Source organism: Apteryx rowi, unplaced genomic scaffold (genome assembly GCF_003343035.1).
Source record: "Apteryx rowi isolate R43461 unplaced genomic scaffold, aptRow1 scaffold_121, whole genome shotgun sequence".
Classification (NCBI taxonomy): Eukaryota; Metazoa; Chordata; class Aves; order Apterygiformes; family Apterygidae; genus Apteryx; species Apteryx rowi.
Window position 1 is genome coordinate 1,354,060 of NW_020447431.1, and position 22,228 is coordinate 1,376,287.

The following is a 22,228-nucleotide window of genomic DNA, read 5'->3' on the forward strand; positions in this document are numbered from 1 at the left end:
GCAACTGGCAAGTTACAAGCAACTGGCAAGTTACAAGCAACTGGCAAGTTACAAGCAACTGAAAAGCAAATTCCAAAAAGTATCAAGCACTACAGTCAAAACTAATGGTTTCATATGTTACACATACATAAAAATCAATTTAATTCCATATTTTAAACAGTCCTATATTCAGAAAAAAATCATGCAGAAATCTTATATTAAGTATATAAAACAGGAAAAAATTATCAGATAAGCAAAAATGCAAATTACTTTAAGGTCTTAGTTTGAACAGCTTATAAGCTTGCAAGTTTACATGATGTTGCCAGTAGGCCAAATATTTTCAAGGCAAAAATGAAACTGTGATGAATATATGCACCTAGTTTATCATACAGCAGAGCAAAGATAAATACCGATAGATAAATTACATTCCATCTTTAGCTTTGCCATTCCCAATTAGGCTTCCGAAGTCTACTGATGAAAAGTACCCAAATCACAGCATATTGGGATAAACAGAGTGCCTGGAGGATCAGGACAATGTATTCCCTATAATCTCTCTCATTTGTGATAAATTGCGGGGGGAGGGGAAGGAAGGCCTCAAAATCCAGGAAGAGAAATYAGTCATCTGCTCATTGGGCTCTCACTAGTTTGAGATACAGCTCATGAACTGGACTAATTCTAAGCCTTTTAAATGGAAACAAACCCATATTACATTATATTAGGCTTTATACAGTCTTCACTCAACATATTTACTACTTACACTGAATATACATATCCACATCATTCATTTCTGATTGCTAAAAACAAACCTAAAAACTAAATAATCAAAAATAATGTGTTCTCTCAATCTAATCAAATCCTCTAACTTGGAAAATGACATAGAAAATACTTTCTAGTGAATTAGAAAAAATATATGTTCTAAAACATTCACCATCTAATTGTACAGTATGATTCCTGCCTGGCTTCCTGCTTTGTATGCTAGCTGGAGAGAAAGCAGCATTTTCTGTGCTGTGCTGGTAAAAAAACGGAGGTGCAGATTTCTAACTTGCTATCCTCCCTTCTATTATCCAGAGCTTGTTTATGTAAGTACTTCAGGCATCTCAAACCTTTTAGAAGAAAACAAATTATTAGGTAGTCTGATGTAGACTATGCTTGTAGAGCTGCGTGGATACTTCTGCAGCAAGATGTCATCTGTGGTATAGACGTGACCAACAGATCATCTATTTTGAGATATGTCTTCTTTTGAAAGATGACTCATGTTTATCTACCCTGCAATGATAAGGATTTTACAGCTTCCCTTGGTCATCTGGACAAGCAAGTAACTGTCCTCATAGAATTTCTTCTTAACTAAATTCAAAAGTTTTCTGAAAAATGAAACTGAACACATCCTATTTTAAGAGGCATCTCAGCAGAAGTACATGATACCATTATGCCAAGATTCGTTGTGGCTGCCTCTTAGTTTTATGTGTAAAAATAAAAAGAACACAAGTCTGAAAAAGTCAGCCTCTCGTGGAGGTTCCAGAAATGTGACAGAAGGAGAAACCTTACCCTCTACCCTGACTAACTAGGAAAGAGAAATATATAGTGTAAGGTTCTTATCTAAACCAAACCCGCACAGTAGAAATAGCATCCTGAACCTGTAGCATAGCATCTGCAGAGGACTTAGACCATTACATGCATCACATATGAATGAAAGTGAAATGTATATTTAGAAATAAAAATGCAATCAATTTTTCACAAAAATGGGAAATAAGTAAAACAGCTAAGATCCACAACTGTTCCTGTAGTCAAAGCAGAGTATTTTTTAATTTGTCTGCTCAGAAATCCTGAGGTAAAACATTAGGACTTGTCTCAAGTCAATTTACAAAATAATAGCTTCACAGCAGAGAATTAATACAGGCCTTATTTAAAAAAAAAAAAAAATCCTGCATAGCAGCAGGCTTGCAAAACAAGGCTTATAAACTTAAATGTTTAAAAACATATTTCAAGACAGGAAGATAACTTTCCTTAATAAATGGAACAAGTGTCCACAATTTATATGGCTACATTTTCAACAGCTTTTACAAGACTTGGTGAAATGCATCTCTGACATTCCATAAACACCTTCAGACTGTAGTGTCACCACAGCTAAAACCAAGTATGAATAAAAATGACTAAGAAGCATTTACAGACAGATTTGTTTTCTGTCCTCCAGAGCAAATTGCTGGATTCCTAGTTTGCTTTGGTCTACTTCTGCTTAATAAGTTAAATACTAGGCAGTTGGAAAAAGACATTTTTAGTAAGCATATTTCAGGGGAAAACTAAACAACCTTCCATTATAATTCTTCTGAATGTTTTTAATACGTAGTCACTTACCCTGTTATGACGAAGGCATCGCTTYAGTAAATCACCTGCCATATCATATTTTGCAGATTGAATATATATATCAGCAAGCAGAAGCCAACTCTTTTCAAACTCCTCTGCATCGATGGGATTCCAGTTCATTTTTGAAATTCGTTTTAACTGATTTCTGGCTCGTGGAGTCTGTTTTAAGATCATGTAGGCTGTGGCCATTCCCAAAAGTGCTGGTATATGATCCTTCTGCAATAAAAAGCATAGTTGCTTGGGTTTTTTTGTTATTGCTTTAAGAAAAAAAAATGTTTTCTAAATAAGACTTTCACTGGGCATCAGAAAGTTAGCTTGCACACCTCTTCAGGGCAGTGCTGCAAATAGGATTAATGTAGTAAATTAAAAAAAATGTCCCCCAAAAAGGAAAAGCTAGATCCCTTCTCTCATCATCACCACCTTTTATGCAGAAGGATAACTTTGCACTGCAGTCTAAATTCTGTCAAATTGCCAATAAAATACATGAAGGCAGCTTCTACCAAGTTGTTTGTGCTTACAGAATGAAGGCACTGTATGAAGTTATCAGACATGCTGTTGGCAAAGACTAGGAATTAGAAGACAACAGACCCAACAACCCAAGCCAAAAATCCAATTCACATTTTAATAATTGTGGCAAGGCTGGCATATAGTTTAAGCTCGCTATTCAATGGAGAACTTGTAAAAGATTTTCAGCAAATCATTTTTATCAATTTGAAATAAAACATTCTTAATGAGAAAAATAAAGACCTTAGAATCAATATTATAAAGACACATAATATTTCTGAACGTAAACTGTGACATTAGTTAAATAACCATAATAGGTGAGAGGCAGGACAGTGAGGAGGATGAGATTACTAACCTCAGCCACTACAATTTCAGTGAAAGTGTTCAGTGCTCGTTCAACATTTGATTTCTGTTTGGTTGCCATGAGACAGTAATTTTCCATGATTCGCAACTGAATGTGACCCTGAACAGTCTGTGGCTTGAGTTCTTTGAGGAGATTTTCTGCTGTTCTCACTGCCAACTGCACAGACTCCTGCTTCTCTGTTGAATTACTATTATCAGAAAGAAAGTGTTTATAAAAACCATGTTTATTATACACCAAATTATGAGTTACTACAGACTCCATGCTAAAGGCATACCATTTTGTATAACACGTATCTGTTATATGGGTATGCTACTTTGACTCTCTTCTGTAACAAAGGCAATTCCAACCTATCTACAAAGGCAGGCTTTTAATCCTACAAGTGACTAGAATTCCAGATAAAATCCTCTTTATTTTCTACTTGAAATTTGATAGATTTCTTTCATAGTCCAGGATAGTCTCTCACAATACAGTAGGTATAATATCCAAAGCATCAGATGAATTCAATTTCTAGCACTTTATTAAGGGAGGAGCAGGGGGACTGAAGAACACAAACAGTATTTAATTCATTCACTTACCCTATGTCAGCATCCAAATTTTCAAAAACTTCACCCCCTACAGTTTCATTATCTGGGTTCAAACAAATTTCAATCATGTTATAAACAGCATTCTGTCCCCAGTCACTGTCCTTTCGAGCTTTATTAAAATGTCGGAGCGCATCATTTGGTTCACCTGTATACCTAAATGGAAAATTAAAATATTTAAGCTTGAGCAAGTAAAACTCCATCCCCCCCCCCCAAAAAAAAAACCCAAGAAGAAACCCAAGCATTTAAAAAAAAAAAATCACATACTTGCACACACTGAAAATACAAGTTTCGAATAGCATGCACACTATTGCAATGAACATGTTTTTGCAAACTAAAAACAGTCTGAGAAATTCTAAGAATTGAAAATAAGTAATGTTATTGCATTATTAAAATCAACAAGAATATCCCCTTTAAYAAACAGCAAATATGGAAGATGTATGCAAGACAGACGAAATGAATAGCTTCACTTTCAAAAGGAGCTCATTGGAAAGTATTTTAGAAGAGATGAGGAAACCTCTCCTAAAATTCTAGCATCTAAAGCAGTTAGCAAAATAGTGCTATAGGACTTAGCACAATGTAAGTGGCACCTCTGAATGATAACAGACAACAAGAAAGTTACTTTATATGTATTACATAATCAGATAAACCTTATCTTAATTACAATTGCAAGTACCAAAGATATAGTCCTTTGCAGTACTGAAAGCCTGGTTCAAGCTTTGTTCTGGAAGAATGTTTCTCAGCCATTAACAGAAATCTTGGGACTTCTTCTAGCTTCCCAGCTCTTCTTAACAGATCAATTAATCGTGAAAGGGTTGCGTAATTATCTAAATATACAATAATCAGGACATTATAGTTCCATTCATACTGCAAATAACTGGATTTAGAAATGAAGAACCTCGTTTTTCAGATACATATTATACCCTGTATTATTTTTGTAAGGCATATTACATAATGACCACAGATAAAAAAAATGAATATAACAAGTGATACTTGCAATACTACTAAAAAAGCAGTAAAAGGTAAGTTTAATTGTACTCCACTTTCAGAAACACCCAAAAACATTTGCTGTATACTCACAACTTCCTTCACATAAAGTCCAACAGAAAGCTTTGCGTTCATTACAGTATTATTTTATTACATTTTCATAGCTTCTTTTCTCATAATTTGCAAATAGCTCAAAGAAACTTTATCCTGTCAGATTCAAGTTTCTTACATTAATCTTGAAAGGAAATGCTAGGTTTGTGTGTATGCACTTTGATATCTTAAGCACAAGAGAAAGTGCTTTACAATTACAATTAAATAACCCTGTAGCTATATTTGGCTTTAGGTAAGCAATATACATTATTTCTTCTAGGTACAGTAATTTACTTCACGGCAATGTAATTTTCACATCTTCCCTTGCAGTAGAAACCTTTTTACATATATAAAAAATTTAATTTTATACACACATATTAAAAAAATATATTTTTAAATACACAGTGGTCTAAAATATCCTCTATATTTTAGACATCGCATTTCTTTTTAATCACGCAAAGCATTTTTAAAATGTGTGCTTCTCGCTCATTAGACTTACATATCAGAAAAAATTAAAGATATTATTACTAAGTATTCACCTGGCTTGCGTTCTAGGAGCTGCTGGAAATGAAAGACAGCTTGTTCATAATCTTGCTTCCTGAACATGATATTAGCCATCATCTACAGCAGTGACCCATTTAGAGAAAACAAAACAAAACATTATAAATGGTGTTTTATAATGAACTCTAGTTCTTTAAAACCGGCAGCTGAAACTATAGCTTTAAAGTGTTCCAGGAATTGTGCAATAAGTAACAGAGGTGTTTTTTTTTTTTTTTTTTTTTTTTTTTTTTTAAAATCACTCTCTGGAGAATAAGCACACTATAGGCATAGACACACATAATAATAATGAGCAGGTACAGGTAAAACAAATGATGTAGTTTCAGTTTCTTTCCACTGAGAGGTAGCTAAGAGTAAATTTAATAAGATGTATTTAAAGTACTATTACCCTATCCCTGTACCATACTAGGATAAGTTTCAGATGTTACCTAGATTGCTGTGAGAGAATAAGTTGCTCCTGTCTTAGCAGCTTTTGCTTTAGCACATAAAAAGCAAAAGGATTTTTAGCCCATTGAGATGTCTTTTAAGGAAAAAAAGTAGACAAAACACATACAGAGATTCTGTAGCTGTGATTAAAAACAGCTAGGTAGGAATACAATTAGCCATAATTCTATAAAGATTCAAAATCACTTAAAGTACAGTTCCTCTGGAACTGTGAAGTTACTACTGAAGTTTTTCTTAGATGTTTGATTCAGTATTACTGTGCATGGAAAAATAATTTTTTCCCTGACCATTAGTCTACTGTTAAAAGTATAAACATTAAGCCATGCTTTAGTCAATCTTATAACTACTCTTTCTTCCTCTACTGGTATTTTTAGCACACTTTTTGCATTGAGGTAAAAGGAAGGTTACGACTGCTAGAAACTTTGTACTGAATCATTATCAAGCATAAACAGGACATTTTCTTGCAATAGATTTTTTACATTTTTGAAATCAGATAATGCAGACTTTCAAGAGTAATATTTATGGTTTCAACACATTTTAGACAGCATATATATCTCAAAAAACTTCTGATACAGAATTAGTACAAAGGTACATTACCATTGTAGCTGCTTCATTATCTTGGTCATTCTTCAGTAACAAAGAACACTGGTGTTGACAGGCATCAGTATCATCTTGTGCAAGGTATAAACGTGCAAGTTCCAACATTGCCTGTAGATTAAATATTTAACCATATGTAATTCAAAGATACAAGAAAGCTCATTCAGTTCTAAGAGTGTTAACCTGAGATTTGAGACCCTCAGGTACAATTTTCTTCTCTTCTAAAGAGAAAGCTTTCTCTGCTGTTCACTGTGGGTTCTTGGCCAAATAGTTTCATTTATTTCCATTCCCTCACCTGTAAAATGGATAAATTTTCTGCTTCAAAGGGATATTTTGGAGGTATATTGAAAACAGATGCTTACTATTGCCCTGAAGATAATACCTTTATCTTCAGTAAAAACAGTTCCCTTGGAAAAAAAATGTAAATGCAAGCAGTTTTAAACTCATTGACAGAAGCAAATATCTCATCAAAATTTACTGATTAGTATTAGAGTATTAACAAATTCCAGCAGTTTTCTTATTTGCATTTTCAAGCCCATTAAGACTGTGTGTGGATCCATTCCTGAGAAGCAACTGCAGTAAAGATATTAACAAACTGCAATTTGCATAAGCATGCATCATTAAGATGGAAGTCCCATCATTCTGAATAAAATCCCCCAAAAGTTTGTAAACACCAGAGTTACCACAGATTTAATTAAGTTGCCATTGAAGCAAAAGGGAGTTAAACCACCTACAAAGTAAAACTGGCAGTAGGCAAAATGGTAAGCAATATCACTCCTGGTTAATTTTAAAGTTTTTCTTTTTGTTGATTTTGTTTTTAAAAGGAGACATTTATAATTGCATCTCAATTCTCCCTCTGGTTACACTTGTGAAAGGCACTTCTGGATGGAAATTGTATTTTGAACATCCTGTTCAGCATAAAAAGGCTATTTGCATAATATTTAAGAACTGTTTTCTGTGTATTATCTACTAATTTATTCCCCACAAGTATTAAGGTAGCCAATATAATTCTTTTACAGACTAGGGAATTGAGCAACCACAAAGGATACAAAATAATCATCAGGAACAAAAAAATTTAGTTAACCTTGTACTGAAAGTCCAGAATACATTTATATTAGCATATTTCAGTGGATTTAATATTAACCAAGATAAACTCTAATATTGGACATCTTTTTAAAAGAGATCAGTACAACATCTGCCTTGCTATTTTGTCAAGGCAACCGATTACAAGTCTCAGGTTATACAAAATTCAGCTACAGAAGAACAAGTATTTCCCCCAACCTTTTCCTCTCTATTAGCTCTCCTATAAATACATTAAAACCTTACTCACTGCCTGCAGGAAAAGGGCAAAAAGGTTAAAACAAAGCAAACCTGCAAGAAAAGAATAAACAAGCCATACAGGAGAACATATCCTTCACACCTGAACAATTCTTTCAAGCTTCTCTTTAAACAGTACACACATGCATCTCTCACCATAATCACAGAACTGCCTTCAGAAAATGCAAGAAAAGAAACAAAGAAATCTAACATTATTTCCAATATAGCCCCAGAGATCTCTGGAATGTGTTATTCTTGTGTACATTCCACCATGGAAGTAGACATATGCATAACCTTAGGAATTATGACCATGGCTGGACGTATGGCAAAAAAATACTGCGCACTGTGAAGTTCATGTTTTGCTCACTACTGTGTTATTTACTTATTCAAATATATGCTATGTAATTCCAAAACAAACACAAGTGAGCAAGGAGCAGCATGCATATGGAGATACCACATATGCAAGAATTTTAATTATGGAAACATCATATAAACTTTCTTCAAGCTGCTGTTCCTATGTGCATACCAGAAGATTTTAAATAAATAAATAAAAACAGTATTCTAGTTAAGAGACACTTCCCACCTGGAGCATGGGATGAAAGCCAAGAAAACTGGACATCTACACCGGATCCTAGTGACTGGAAGGGGAATCTAAATCTTCAGTCCAGCTCCCCCCTCACCCCCCCAAAACAATGATACTGTGAAATGATACTTGTGTCAATTCAAGTCTGCATTTGGAAACTGCATTACCTCTTATTTGGTAAGAGAAACTAGGACTCTAGGGTATTACATACAAGGTCTAACTATGTGAAAAAAACTTAATGTGGGTTGCAGTCTCCTCAATTAGCTGAATAGTTTGGTTAATGCGTGTCAATTCTGTTCTGGGTTACTTTGGCGCAAGTCCAGGATGAAATAAGGTATAGATGGTATCAGACAAAGAAATTGCCAATTCTTCCACATATAATTAAGGAAAGCAATCCCTATGAAGGCATGAAAAAAATGGGCATGTAATTAACAGCTCAGATTTAAATTTCACAGTAATAAGCACTCAATTCAGACCTTGTACTAGCAATGGTTTTAAAAATGAAGGGAAGAAAACAAGTTCAAGTCTACTGAAACTACAGGCAGAGAGAGGGGATTCATTTATTCTAGCTGTCGGTTACAGAGTTTTTGCTTTCAGTACTCTAAACAGGGAACAAGTTTTCCCAAACAAGATGTCATTGTATTTCATGTTGCTAGTGAGAAAGGATTAAAGCAAAAAAAAAAAAAAAAAAAAAAAAAAAAAAATCGAAAAAATCACACCCACCACACACACAAGCAACCTCCCCCCCCACCCCCCACCCCCCGTAAGCGCACAAAACAAGTGTACAATGTCAGTGCATAACATACATCATAACAATGGGAATCTCAGCTGTGAGCTTTTAGCAAGAAATGCAGGGAAATGCCTTGCTGGTATTTCAGTAGTGGTATGAAGGAAAGATCTATGCTTTGATACTGAATTACCAGGACTGCATACCATCGAAGCCACTTCTGTACCTGCATTAGGATAGGCAGTCTCCTGGCTTTAATGGTGGAATGAGGAAATCTGCCTCCTTTGAAGATTTTAAGGATATTTTATTCCCTCTCCCAATTTTTTTTCTTTTATCCTTCTTGCAAGTTGCCTTGAAGAAAGCCTGTCTCAAAGATCCTGAAGCTGTAGCTTTGGAAAGGACCTAAATTCTTGGGAGCACAAGGCATGGGCATTAAATACTAAAACCAGGTGACATGCTGATTATTTAGCAGCTGGTGAACCTGACAGCTGTCCAATAAGAGGAGAATAAGAAGCAAAACAAGAAGTCTTCATGTACACCCAAACATACAATAATACGCTTATGCTAGAACATTATGGAAGTTTGATAAAAATTCATTTTTAATCTAARAAACCCCGAAGTTGACACTTATTTTTGGTTCTGATACAGAGGTTATGGTAAGTTTCTCAGCCTTTCCCTTCTCCCTCTGTTATTTCTAGAGCACAGGACTATTAAAGGGGAAGAAGGAAGAGGGGATAAAAATAAGCTCAAATTTACCAGCAATTATCAACAGGCAGATTTGTGGGAAAAAGACAGTTCAGGGAGAGAGAAGCAGCACAATAATCACTGCTGAACAATAGCAAGTTACTAAAACCAGAACACTACCAAGCACAGTTAGAAGTCTAAAACTGTTAAACAGAAGAGGGAAACAAACCATCTGAACTGACTGAGGACTCTGGGACTTCATTCCAGACCACCGGCAACAAGCAGGACTGGCACAATCTCTGCTATTTCCCTACTTTACCTTACACGTCCTCCACCCGTGCACGAAGACAGGTATATTGTATGGTCTAATGGACAACTCTGAGTGAATGCAGAGAACCACTTGAATCAGAGATTTGTGTAAACAGACAGGAATTGGTAGTAAATAAAACTGTTTTATCAAAACAAACAAGTAAAGGAAGAAACTTCAAAGTAGAAACAAATACAAAAACTTTAAAAGCTTTATGTACATTGTAAAGCAGACATAACTAATATATGCTTCTACACTGTGGTAATTGGAAAAACATATTTTAGATATAATGATGGAATGAAAAGCAATGTAAAATAGCCAGTGGGAGGACTGACCTTGTTATCGGTTTCACAGTGAACAAGAGCTTCTTTGTAAAATTTAATTGCTTTTTCATAGTTTCGCTGGGCTGTAGAAAGTTTTGCAATCTCAGCACAAATTTCAGCTGCTAACTGCCTCTGTGCAGGAACTGCATCCAGCTGTTCTATTTGAGCCCGTTTAAGTACTCTGGCTTGTAATTCCCGAGCCTAGTAGAGGGAAAAGAACAAAGAATGACTGATCAGAAATTTTTAACGAAATGAATGTTACAAGCCTATAAATGCAAATTCTCCTGTACATTTTACAGATATAACCCCCAAATAATAAAAAGGCAGGTAAAAGTGTCCCTGCTTCACAAAACAAAGAAAACCAGTAAAACGAAACAAACCCCCCACAAATCCCTCCTTCAACAACCACGTTAAATTGCCTCGTCTCCCCAAAACCCACATTAAAAACACATTGAAAAGCAACCTAGTGTTTAACACTTCCAAAGAGACGGAATCCCAATATTCTTTTTTCTAAACTACTCCTTATTACAACTATACACCAATGCAATACTTCCCCATCCAAAATCTACACTTCATACAACATAATTTTGAGGTAACCATACATTTTGTGATATGTAAGAACAGGGCATTAAAACAAAAAGCCAGGGAGGGTTCCAATTTATCCCTTGCATACTGGATGAAAAGGGTGGTATGGACAAAGACCCTCAGGTAAATCTGTGTATAGATTTCCTTAACTTTTATTAGAGAAAAGATATCAGTACCAAAGGTAAATGAGTCAAAGGACTGTTCTTCAAACTCTGTCTCTGTAGCAACAGCAGTAGTGAGACTTAATTAAAACTGAAGTCACTCTTGTGATTATATGGATTAGTTTAATATTAGTAATATTTAGGGTAAATGCATTAATTTCAATTAAGATGTCACATTTTTATTGATCTATATTTCCTCCTTTTTTATGTCTTGCATTAGTTATAACTAATGTCTTCTCCAATTTAAATGGTTATGCTCCAATTTATAACTAATGGAGTTGCAATAACAAAAATGGTGGCCTAGGACATCATTGAACAAAGCCTAGTTATTAAAGAGAAAAGCAATGCTTTGGCACACAGACCCTATAGTTTTGCTTAGAACTTTCTTCATCATGTCCGTGGTTCCTGTTAATAACTTGCTTTTTCTCAAATCTACTTCATAACATCAAAATTATTCAATAGAAGTGGTACATAATGTCTTTTTTTTCCTTCTCTAATTTTTTTTAAAAAAATTAAGCTTTTGATAAGGTGGATAAACAAAACTTCAAGGGCCCAAAGTCCTTTATTAAGCACAGAAAACTCAGCAAAAATGCAAAAAAGTTGGGTTTTTTTGAGGATCTTCCCTTACAGAGTGATTAAGAAGGTTACAGCAGAAGCAAGGAAGTAGAGCTCTTTGTTAGTATCAGATGCCCCAAAAGAATAAGACAATAAGACAAAAATAAGAATAAGATAAGGGAATAGCTACACCCAATTCTGATTATACCCGATCTGTTCTCTTTGATTTCAACTGGAATTCTACCCAGTTAGCATACATCAGATAGAAGACCTCTTGAGCAGAAAGGAGAAACCTAACTATCTATCTCAACTTTGAAATCAAATCTGAGAGGAGCTGCTCACTCATTTAAAAGTTCACAAGCTGAAAAGATGGAAGCTCTAATACCATTTGCTTTTTCTTTTTCCCTGCCTTTTTGCCTGGCAGGGAAGAAGAATGAACAAACATAAAATCTGGGGGGAATTCTAATATCTCTCTGAAAAGCAAGGGAAGAAAGTTGTTCGATGAAAGAGGCAATAACATGATTGTGCAGTTACTCCTACTGAAATAACCAAAATACAAGTGTTTTTGTAGAAATGAATGTGGCAGTAATGGTGAAGCAGCAGAAAAAGACTTCAAAGAGAGTGGATACAAGGAAGAACAGTTGTGAGGCCAGTAACAAAAACAGTGACAAAAGAAAAAGAGGAGAGAAACAATCTTGAAATAAAACAATTTTATACATAATTTTATTTTTTATGTAAAATTATCTTTCTAACCAATCTATGTGACTGACTCTTCTTCATGGTCAGAAGATGTTACCAAGGCTTACTGTTTGTGTAACGGAATTAAGGTGTAATGGAAGAGCAAAATATATTGACACAACATCTTACTTAGCTTTCCTACTATGAACAATTTAGGGAAGAAAAAAATCCTTGACATATTTAGTATTTGTGTGTTGAGAAATTATCTTTTGAATAGATAAAATTATCTCTAGCTTTCAGTTTTGCTCCTTTCAAGCCTCATTCTGAGTGATAATATTCAATTCTATGATTAACAGACCTTATTATTAATGTTATCTTTAGGGAGGAATAAAGAAAACACACAAAAAGCACAAGAACAAAAACCAAGGAAAAAAAACAAGGCAACAGGCATCCACTGTAAGCTGTCCCAGATTGTTCTGTGACTAGTCTTCAGTTTTGAGCTAAAGCTATGTAAGCTAACTGCCTTCATAGTTGTTTAAACTATGCTCCACAAAAAAACAAAAAAACAAAAACAACAAAAAACCCAACTTATACTATGAATCCAGGCTTCCAGTGGTACCTTGAATTCTGATCTGGAATTCAGATGATACTCGTCACAAAAAGCTTCATTTTTTTCTAATCACTTATGTTCCTTACATTTCATATCAGTCACTGGTATGAAATCACTGTGGTCATTTCAGTCACTGATGGTTTATCACCATCATGTGCAAGTCTTTCCTCATTCACAAAAATATTATGGTCAGAACCTGGAACGAAAGCGAAGACAATACAAGTTTTTTTTGTTTTTTTTTTTCCTTCCTTTACCTGTTGTAAGGAAACAATAGCTTCATCATTCTTCTCCATCTTGCTGTAAATTTTTGCCAGAAGAGCCTGATAACGTCCATCTTCCATCAGAGAAGACAATTCATTAACTATAAGAATAACATTAAACAAACATGATTCTTTCAAGAAATGAACCTGGGAAATTCAAAGAAATATGAAGCTCCAGGCAAAAGTTTAAATGAAAAGCTTGCAGCTCAGGTTTTAAGTGTTTAGGATTGTGATTTGACTCTATGCTTCAAGTTAATGGGTAATGGAAGGAGCAAGCACTACACAACTTATGAACAGAGTGAGATTTGAGGCAGAAGGATGTTGAAGATCCATAAAAAAAACATACAAAAAAGTATACATTAGTCTGTCTATTTGCATTCTCAGAAATACATGAGAGAGGCTTTTGATTTAAATGGACAAGAGAAGTAAAGCTACTCCTGATATTTCTTGTATAAAATCTCCCCTAAGGCAATGAAAAATGTCCAAACCAATTTGATGAGCGTGTAACTGTACCCCAAAAAACGTATAAAATCATATCATGAAGTTTCTAGTCAGACCTCAAACTACTTTCCTTTTGCTAGAGTCCGAGCAAGAGACATGAACAAGAGCAGTTATTTTAACTAAATAATTTAGTATTTACTCAAAAAGCAGCAAGCTACTTTTGATTAGTGGTTGAAATACATATGCATAAAATAATCCTTGAAAAATACGAGTTATTCCCTAGTTTGTATTAATTTTAATCTATTGACAAAGTAATATCTTGAATGCAGTTACCTATTTAAACACCACCAAAACCTATGTATTTTAAAAAACATTAAGGTATTGAGCTATACTCTCTTAGCAAACTGTCTTTAAGGAGCTGTCATTGTGACAGAGAATATTTTAAGTCAAAGATTAGCCCAGGTACTCAACCATGTGAAATTATTCCCTCTAATACATTTCCTGTATTTCATTTTTGTTTTCCAAAGGACATATATATTTTTGAAGTTCTACAAAAGATAGTTAAGTGTTCTGTATTTCACCCAATGGAACAACCCAGTCAGTGGCAGACACATGCACCTGCTCCACAAGAAAAACAAACAAACACACACTGATTTGTGTACTTTTTGCTTCATTTTGAGATGGAAGAAAAGATTTTAAAGTACATGGGGCAAGCTGTATTTATTGCTAGTTTGTCTTTACTAGGAGATCATATGCATATGATTATTAGATTAGCCAAAGCTACAAAAGGGCTCAGCTAAGACAGGAGTAAGACTTTAGAACAGTGGTTTGATTTTTTTTTTTTGAGAATAAAAAAGAAAACAAGACCGAAAACAAACATTTCCCTGCAGTCTGAAAGATTAATAAAACAGTGACATAAGAAAAGCTTACCACAGGAATTGGTAACAAGACTTTATAACACTATTTCTGTTTCTCTATTCAAGTATCCGCAATAACTAAATATTAGAATTAAGCCACTGCAGAAAGACTCCCTTAATTAAAAAGTGCTCAATTTCTCACAATAAACACCTCTTAATACTTCTTAGTGGTCTTTTAACAAAAATAAGGAAAAAAAATTCAGAAGTTTTAGCCTTGTAAGTGCATATTCCTAACATGTAAAGTGGGGTCCTAACAGGTATCTGAACCCAGTTTAGCTTCTTTTCCCTGAAGRATACTGAGCAGCATTTATCACTTGAACAACTGTTCCCAACAGCAGCAATGACTCATCTATTCTTGATCAATTCAGAACCAGAACTTCCCTCACCAAGGAAGAGAAAGAAACTTGCCCCATTGGAGTTTTACTATTGTATCTACTGGGCTACATTATATATCAAAGATGTCCAAAGTTTAGAAGTCCTGACAAAAGCACATTTAAATAAGAATCATGTTTAGAGTATTCTACTTATTTTTCACTTAACAGCTCCAGGCAGTTTACAGTTCAAATAAAATGTTTACACTGAACTTGTTTACTCCTTCCAGTCACGCAGAAAATACAAACAAAGAACAGCAGCAATCGAGTGTTTTGTTGTAAATTAATGACATTCATACCAGGCTCATGATCTAAAGCTTGCTGAAGTACTTTTTCTGCCTTTTCATACTGCTTCAATTTCATTAAAAGCTCAGCCAAATCATAGCAAAGGAAATTCTGTTGACCACTTCTCAACGCAGCCTCATAGTAACTGATTGCCTAAAAGGAATAAACAAAAACCCAGGAGTTTTAAAAAGACAACCACCTTGCTACTTAGGTATTTAATGACATATCTACTTTCCTCACTCCTATTGTAATCAATTATTTTTAAATAAATACTATACTAGAAGAATGGCATTTAGTTGCAAGTTCAGGCTTTCAAAAATTTAGAAATGCCAAATTAAAGACAAATAGAATAACCAGAGCCTACATTTCGGTAAATACGCATTAACAAAACCTAATCACAGAATCACATTCTATTTTGACAGGATCACTGCCGATTCAACTACATTTTCATTAGCTGATAAAACTGTACAAGTCCAGTCAGATTGTAAATAGTAAAACAGAACTTGAATTCCAAGGACAAGTATCTTCCCAAACCTAAGTCTACCTGCAAAACATGAAGATGAGAAGTCATGAAAAGGTTAAAAAATGAACCAGTTATAACCTAACAGAAAGGGGTCGCTCTAGTCTCTATATTTTAAAATATAAAAAGTGACGGTCTATGAAAAAATATCTAAAGTATTTACTCAAGAAAAGAAGCAGTGTTCTGTCTCAATAGCTTATTACCATAGATTTCAAAAAAGTTCATAATAACAACTTAAATAGTCTTGAAATCAGGTGTTGCTTTAGGTTTCATTGCAGTAGGTTTAAATCAAAAAGGCAAAAAAAATATTTTTGTTTACAGGCATTTCTAATTTTTGTCTTACGTATTTCAATATCTTCTGGATTGCTCAAGTAGCTATGAATATGCTACTTTCAAGATGCAAGTAGCAACTACAGCCCCTGGCTACTGGAAGTATACATTTGAAAACACTGACTTCACTAGCTGAAGGAAAATTGGAACTGGAATTATGTTGAAAAATTACATTTCCAGAGCGACTTTCAAATATTTTATTAACTTTTATTGCTTTAAAATAGAATATGCTCAAACATGCATAATATATGTCCCCACTGTATATTATTAGTTTATTCCCCAAGAAGTCTGAAGTATCAGTGAGCAAGTCAGGAATGATGTACTGAGCTGCTTATAATACTGACCTAAACAGAAGCAAATGAATATTCTAACTCTCCTAAACATACAATGCAATCTGGACATACTCTCTAACAGCTGAGGCTACCCAGATAACATCATTTGGTCCTGTAAATATCCCCCCCAAAATTTCCTGTTTAAGTTAAAAGCCTCTATTACTACTCTCCTAGCCAATATTAAGGCTAGGAGATGTAACATGACTGGGTCAATGGAAAACTATTTAACCACAGTTTTGAGTGCAGGCCTAAACACATATCAGTTGCAAGTCTGTTACAAGTTGTTTACCTTGTTTAGAAGTTTATTGACATGTAGCTCTCATTATCCCTAATGGCAGATGGCAGTGGGAGGCTGCTGATAATGCATGTTGCTACATGATTCCTGCACCTGGCAATGCAGACTCTCAAACTCAAGTCAGAACGCACACCAYGCTTTAGTTCACTTCTTGTCTCATGCACAAGGTAAAATATAGACTCAGCTTTCATACCTGAATGCAGTGCTACTACTGCCCRAGAAGATATTCTGCAAAGGTCTGTTCACCAGAATTGTATCTGTTAACATACAGCTATTAGCAGTGATAGTGCCGTTGATTGTGCTATGTATCAGAAAGACTAGGAAATGTACGTGTTCAAGAACCAGGTTATACATGAAAAATATCCAACTTGTATCTTCCCTGGAATAAAACACTGAATATTTCACGCTCATTTTGATAACAGAGAAACCTGTAGTGGGATTTCAATGTGACAGAACTCCTCAGTCACTGCTTGGGGCTGAGCGCAGGAAATTCATGCACTTTCTGTACCCATTTTGTGTTTTTTATTTCAATATATGCAACTAGGGAAAGAAATGCAGGTATTGAAAGATAGGAACTTGACACCTATTTCTCTGCAATCTGAATATGTCTGTTAGCCCATGTCAAAGCCACTTGTATGGAAGAGTATGTCAGCTAGGGAAGCTGTTGGCTTCTTCCAAAAAAGAAAGAAAACTCGTAGCCTCTTTCACACCACACATGCAAACAATACCGTGAGCACAAAAAATGTTAAGCCTTTTTGGCAACATAGAGACCTATTTAAAAACATGGTATTAGAGTACTCAGGGAGATAAAACCAAGACATGAAAAACCTCAAGTTCTCAATTCTTATATGTAAGCACTAAGGCTACATTACATCCTTCCCTCAGTATTACAGMCTTGCTCCCTTCCTAGGCTGTCCTAAAATACACAGCACAGGGAAGGAGATAGTCCCTTGAAATTAACTGTGGTGAGATATTTCAAAGGGAACCTTCAAGCTGACTTTCAGGATCAAAAGTGCTGTAAAGTAAAATGCTTCTTTCTACTCAACCTGAAAATAAAACGAAACAAAAAGCAGGCAAAACTCACATGTTGATAATATTGGACACAATACTTGATTAGTCTAATGCAATATTTATTACATACCTTTGAGTAGTTATGTGTTTTGACTAGGGCTTTTCCAATTTTACTTGCTAAAGCTGGATCTTTTGGACTTCTCTTTAAGGCCTGCTCATAGACTTCTATGGCTTCATCAGGCTTGAAAAGTAACGGACAAAAACACAGAATTCAAAAATTAAGATAACAAGTTTGTGAAGAAAGCAAAATCTGGTGATTCCACCAAGAATGATTTCCAGTACTAGCTGTTCATAAGCTGCAATACTTCTGAGAGAAGAATGATCACTACAAGATTGCAGAAAACTAAAGCCCATTCTAATATACATTTTCACGTTAAAACATGCAGAGGGTCTGGCAAACAAATGAGTTTTGAATTAACCTTAGATTCTTTTTCCACTATGATTCCTCTACAACTTCACTAGATTATATCATAAAGCACATGCAAATTTTTTACTGTATTGGAAGCTCAGCCTTTTCTCTCCTCCAGCTGTTATAGTAGAGATACCTAGCACACAAATTCCCTTTTGCCTTATTGTTCTCTATTAAGGAGAAAAACATACACAAACATTAATACCCAAATGATGGTTAATCACCTGTGGTTCCCAAAACTAGAATAGTCATCTAAACAATTAGTTGTGTGCCCCAACCCAATCTATCCTTTCAAAATCTGAACTCAAATGCACATCTTTCAAATTCTTATGTCTACCTCACTACACTGCCTCTTCTACAAATACTGAATGACATCCCTACTTTCTTAATTAACTGAAAAAAATATAAAAGGAATTCAATAATTTAAGATTAACTGAGCTTGAAATACAACTTTTCATATATGAACTAATTTAACTAGATATATTCTAAGCTTCATGACTCCTCTAAACATCTCCAACCTCTTTCTGAATTAGATTTAGCTCTCACTTTAGATTCATAATTAGTCTTATGGTTAAATAAGTATTCTTCAAGATAAAATTCTCTACTCAACTTGCCACTGGTTCAGTTATTAGAAGAAATGCATTTTCAGCATCTTTTTCTTTGAATATAAAACTTATGTTTATAGCAAGTAAAAAAAATTTACATCCTTAAGCACATTTTGTTTGCTAATTACCTACTGATATGAGTATGTTACATAGTCTCAACTTGCCAAAGTCAGCCAATGACTTTGGACCACAACTCAGTCATTCTACTCATCTCTAGCAAGCACTTACCTCTTGAATATTCATGTATGCATCACCAAGAAGGAGAAAAGTATGAGCACTTGGCAGCTTTTCTACCAGGTCTCTGGAAAGAAGACAGAACCTTGCTCATTATTTAACATGCCAGTACCAGGACTTAAACAATACAGTAAGTAGAACAATTTTATTCTCTAGAGACTTTTTTTCTTAAGACAAAATAAAAATATATACCTTTCAAAAACAAACTCCAATTACTGTTTTGAATATTACAGCATTTAAATTAATTCATTAAATTACCTAAAAAAGTATTTCTGACTTATTTTGGTAGAAAAATAAAATAGGAACTAATGGAATGGTAGCATTTAACATCTAGGAAAACAACATATATACCCCCCCACACACAAACTTTTACCTATAGCAGCCAGCATATAACTTCTTATCTTTTCTGCACTGAAGATAGATGTCTGCCATTTTTTCTTTAGCTTGTACAAAGTAAGGCTGTTCAGGTGTAATATTTCTGAGCAAAGTTAACGCTTGTTCTACATCTCCTTGAGCAAGTGCCAGATCTGCATTCGCAATCATGACTCTTAGTTCCTCAGGAGTTCCAGAAAATTCATTAATGGCATCTTGCAGTACTATAGCAGCTTCATGCTGCAAATAATAAAACCAGTAGAGTTAAGGTATTTCTTGTCATTGAGCAGCCAGAAAATAAAGACACTCTAAGCAAACAGATGACTGTGGGCATTATACAAACAAAAGAAAACCAGGAAACCAAACCACAGTGTCCCCATTTATTTTGCTCAATACATCTAGAAGGTAGAAAAATGTTATCTTTCTCTTGATTTTGTAAATGAAAGTTATGTAATATGAATTATTAGAAAAAACGTAGATAAACATTTTTGTTGCATATATCCATGGACACTCAAAATTCAACTGGACAATGCCTAGAGAAGGCTGCTTTAACTGACCCTGCTTTGARCAGAAGGTGAGACTAGATAACCTCTGAAGATCCCTTCTAACTACACGATTCTATAGATAATGGTATATTCTCATACGTATATACTGTCCTACTGCATATTAAAATACAGCTGAGAGTAAGAATGCTGCTACACTAAAGCAAGATCATTATCTAAAATATTTCTCATAGCACTCTAACAGCAAAACAGGCATCTATATGCCAACAAGAGAAAAATCGACAGTAACTCCTTCCCAAAATTTAAAAAGGGACTTGCAGACTCAAACCTGCAAACACAATGAAATCTACAGGATATACTTGAAATAGATGTAGACTAGTAATAATACATACTATATAACATATGAAAATACACATAATACTTGAAAGGAAAAGTGTTAATGTAACTCTGAAAAGGAAGAAAAAAAAAAAATCAGACTTGAACATTTTGTTTCAGGTTTTTCCTCGGTAGAATTTAAGGTATAAAATGTCAAGTCAGATATTACATGTCTTTGGCATTGTCCCAAGCAAATCCTCTTGGTAAAAGAAGAGATGGTTTTTTATTTTAAACTAATGAGGACAGACACTTTTGTTAATGGGAAAAGGGAAATGCTTTCAGATACGTATTACTCAAGTTTGATATCATACCGGTTCTCCATTCAAACGATGAGCTTCTACTAACTCTAGAAAGACAGACACACGATCACTGGCATCAATTTCGATTCTTTTTGCTTTGGCTTTCGAGGAAGCTATAGGTTTTCTCATTCCAGGTAAATTCCTAGCCATCTGTAAGGTTTTAATAGCTTCTGATAGTTCTCCCATCTTCTTTTGGGTTTGGGCTTTAATTAAGTGATAAACAGGATGTTCTCTCACCTAAAAAATAATTAGCTGAAGAGTTTAAATTTTACTTTATGTATAATATTCAACCCCCCAAAAGATTTTATTTTATTCTATTTTCCTAAATATTGACCTTAGTTTCTTCTTTCTCCCAATATGTCCAGCTTGAATTTCAATAAATTATTAATGAAAACATTACGATTTTCAAGGAGTATGCAAATCAATAATTAAATGCTTAATAATCAGACTACTTCATGACACAAGACTTAGGGATAGAAAAAACATGCACTACAGCATTATTTGAAACTAGCTTGAATTTTAAGGGATTTTGAGTGTGTCTCAAACTGCAGTGCACATTCTTCATTACGCTGTTAATAAAAATATTAGTATAGGAAGTACATGATCATTATTTGGCCTAAGTCCTGCTTGCCATTTCTCCACCTTCTTAAAACAGAATTTTCATGTGAAAACCAAAACTCAGTAACAGAAATATTACTGTGTACAAAGTTGCAAGCTCCTCAGTATCTCATGATTAGGTAGTTATCCTTCAGCTTTCTGACATCACTTGGAGCAAGAAACTAATATGGGACTCTTTTTATAAGGAAATAAAAAAATCAGTTTGCTCTGCACTTCAGCTAGAAGCGTATTTGTACATGCTAAGCATGTACTTGTTCTCTATCAAGAGATTTAGCACAACTTAGTCCTACAGAGTGCAGAGTAGAGTGATCCTAATTCATCGTAATTCATCATAAAAAATTCCACTGATGTCAACAAATCAAAAAATCCCAATATTGCGATGTATTGACCACAAGAAATGAAACTAGAGAAAACCACTCCAAAACAGTGAAAGTTATTTATTCCACAACAATGCTTGATTTACCAGATTTGCTACCCAAGGGACAGAGAAGATGAACAAAGACCTGACATTAATAGAAGACCAGCATAGCCATACRGCTGCTTCTCTTATCACTTCAAGTGCATAGAGCAGCATGAATTGCCAGGAAGAAGCAACAGACCCTTTCTCACACCCTCATGAATCTGTGCTTATCTTCATCAGTAACTGTACATCTGTSCAAGAAGTTTAGAAACAACACTGGGTCATTCTTCAAGTCCTTCTATGTAAGCTTTTAAAGACTCTGTTGTAARACTTTGTTGCAAGTTTTGTCTGGAACTACAAATTCAGTTTATATAACTTAGTCTTAACATTTGTGTAAGGATTTGAAAAAAAGCTACTATTTCTTTCTCTCGTATTCCAAGAGAATTTCTGTATGTTGCAGAAGAGATTAGTTTTGTCCTAACAGTCATTTCTTTGATAAATATTCAGATTCCATGCTCATATAAACATTTAGATACTGAACTTGTAGTGAAAGAGTCATAAAAGGTTCTGCTAAAAAAAAAAAAAATCACTGTATC

The 22,228-nt window shown here is 34.6% G+C and overlaps 1 protein-coding gene across 1 annotated transcript in view; it reads right to left on the minus strand.

Moving 5' to 3' along the window:
• TTC21B (tetratricopeptide repeat domain 21B) overlaps window positions 1-22,228 on the minus strand; it is a 42,864-nt gene that overhangs the window by 4,468 nt on the left and 16,168 nt on the right. The window contains exons 14-26 of the mRNA XM_026091002.1: window positions 20,627-20,851; window positions 19,439-19,677; window positions 19,060-19,132; window positions 17,888-17,998; window positions 15,284-15,422; window positions 13,250-13,356; window positions 10,419-10,607; window positions 6,466-6,576; window positions 5,406-5,487; window positions 4,466-4,616; window positions 3,784-3,945; window positions 3,200-3,395; window positions 2,332-2,556 (exon numbers count right to left, since the gene is read on the minus strand). Of these exons, the coding sequence (XP_025946787.1) occupies window positions 2,332-2,556; window positions 3,200-3,395; window positions 3,784-3,945; window positions 4,466-4,616; window positions 5,406-5,487; window positions 6,466-6,576; window positions 10,419-10,607; window positions 13,250-13,356; window positions 15,284-15,422; window positions 17,888-17,998; window positions 19,060-19,132; window positions 19,439-19,677; window positions 20,627-20,851 (2,010 nt within the window). The remainder of the gene's footprint in view (window positions 1-2,331; window positions 2,557-3,199; window positions 3,396-3,783; window positions 3,946-4,465; window positions 4,617-5,405; window positions 5,488-6,465; window positions 6,577-10,418; window positions 10,608-13,249; window positions 13,357-15,283; window positions 15,423-17,887; window positions 17,999-19,059; window positions 19,133-19,438; window positions 19,678-20,626; window positions 20,852-22,228) is intronic.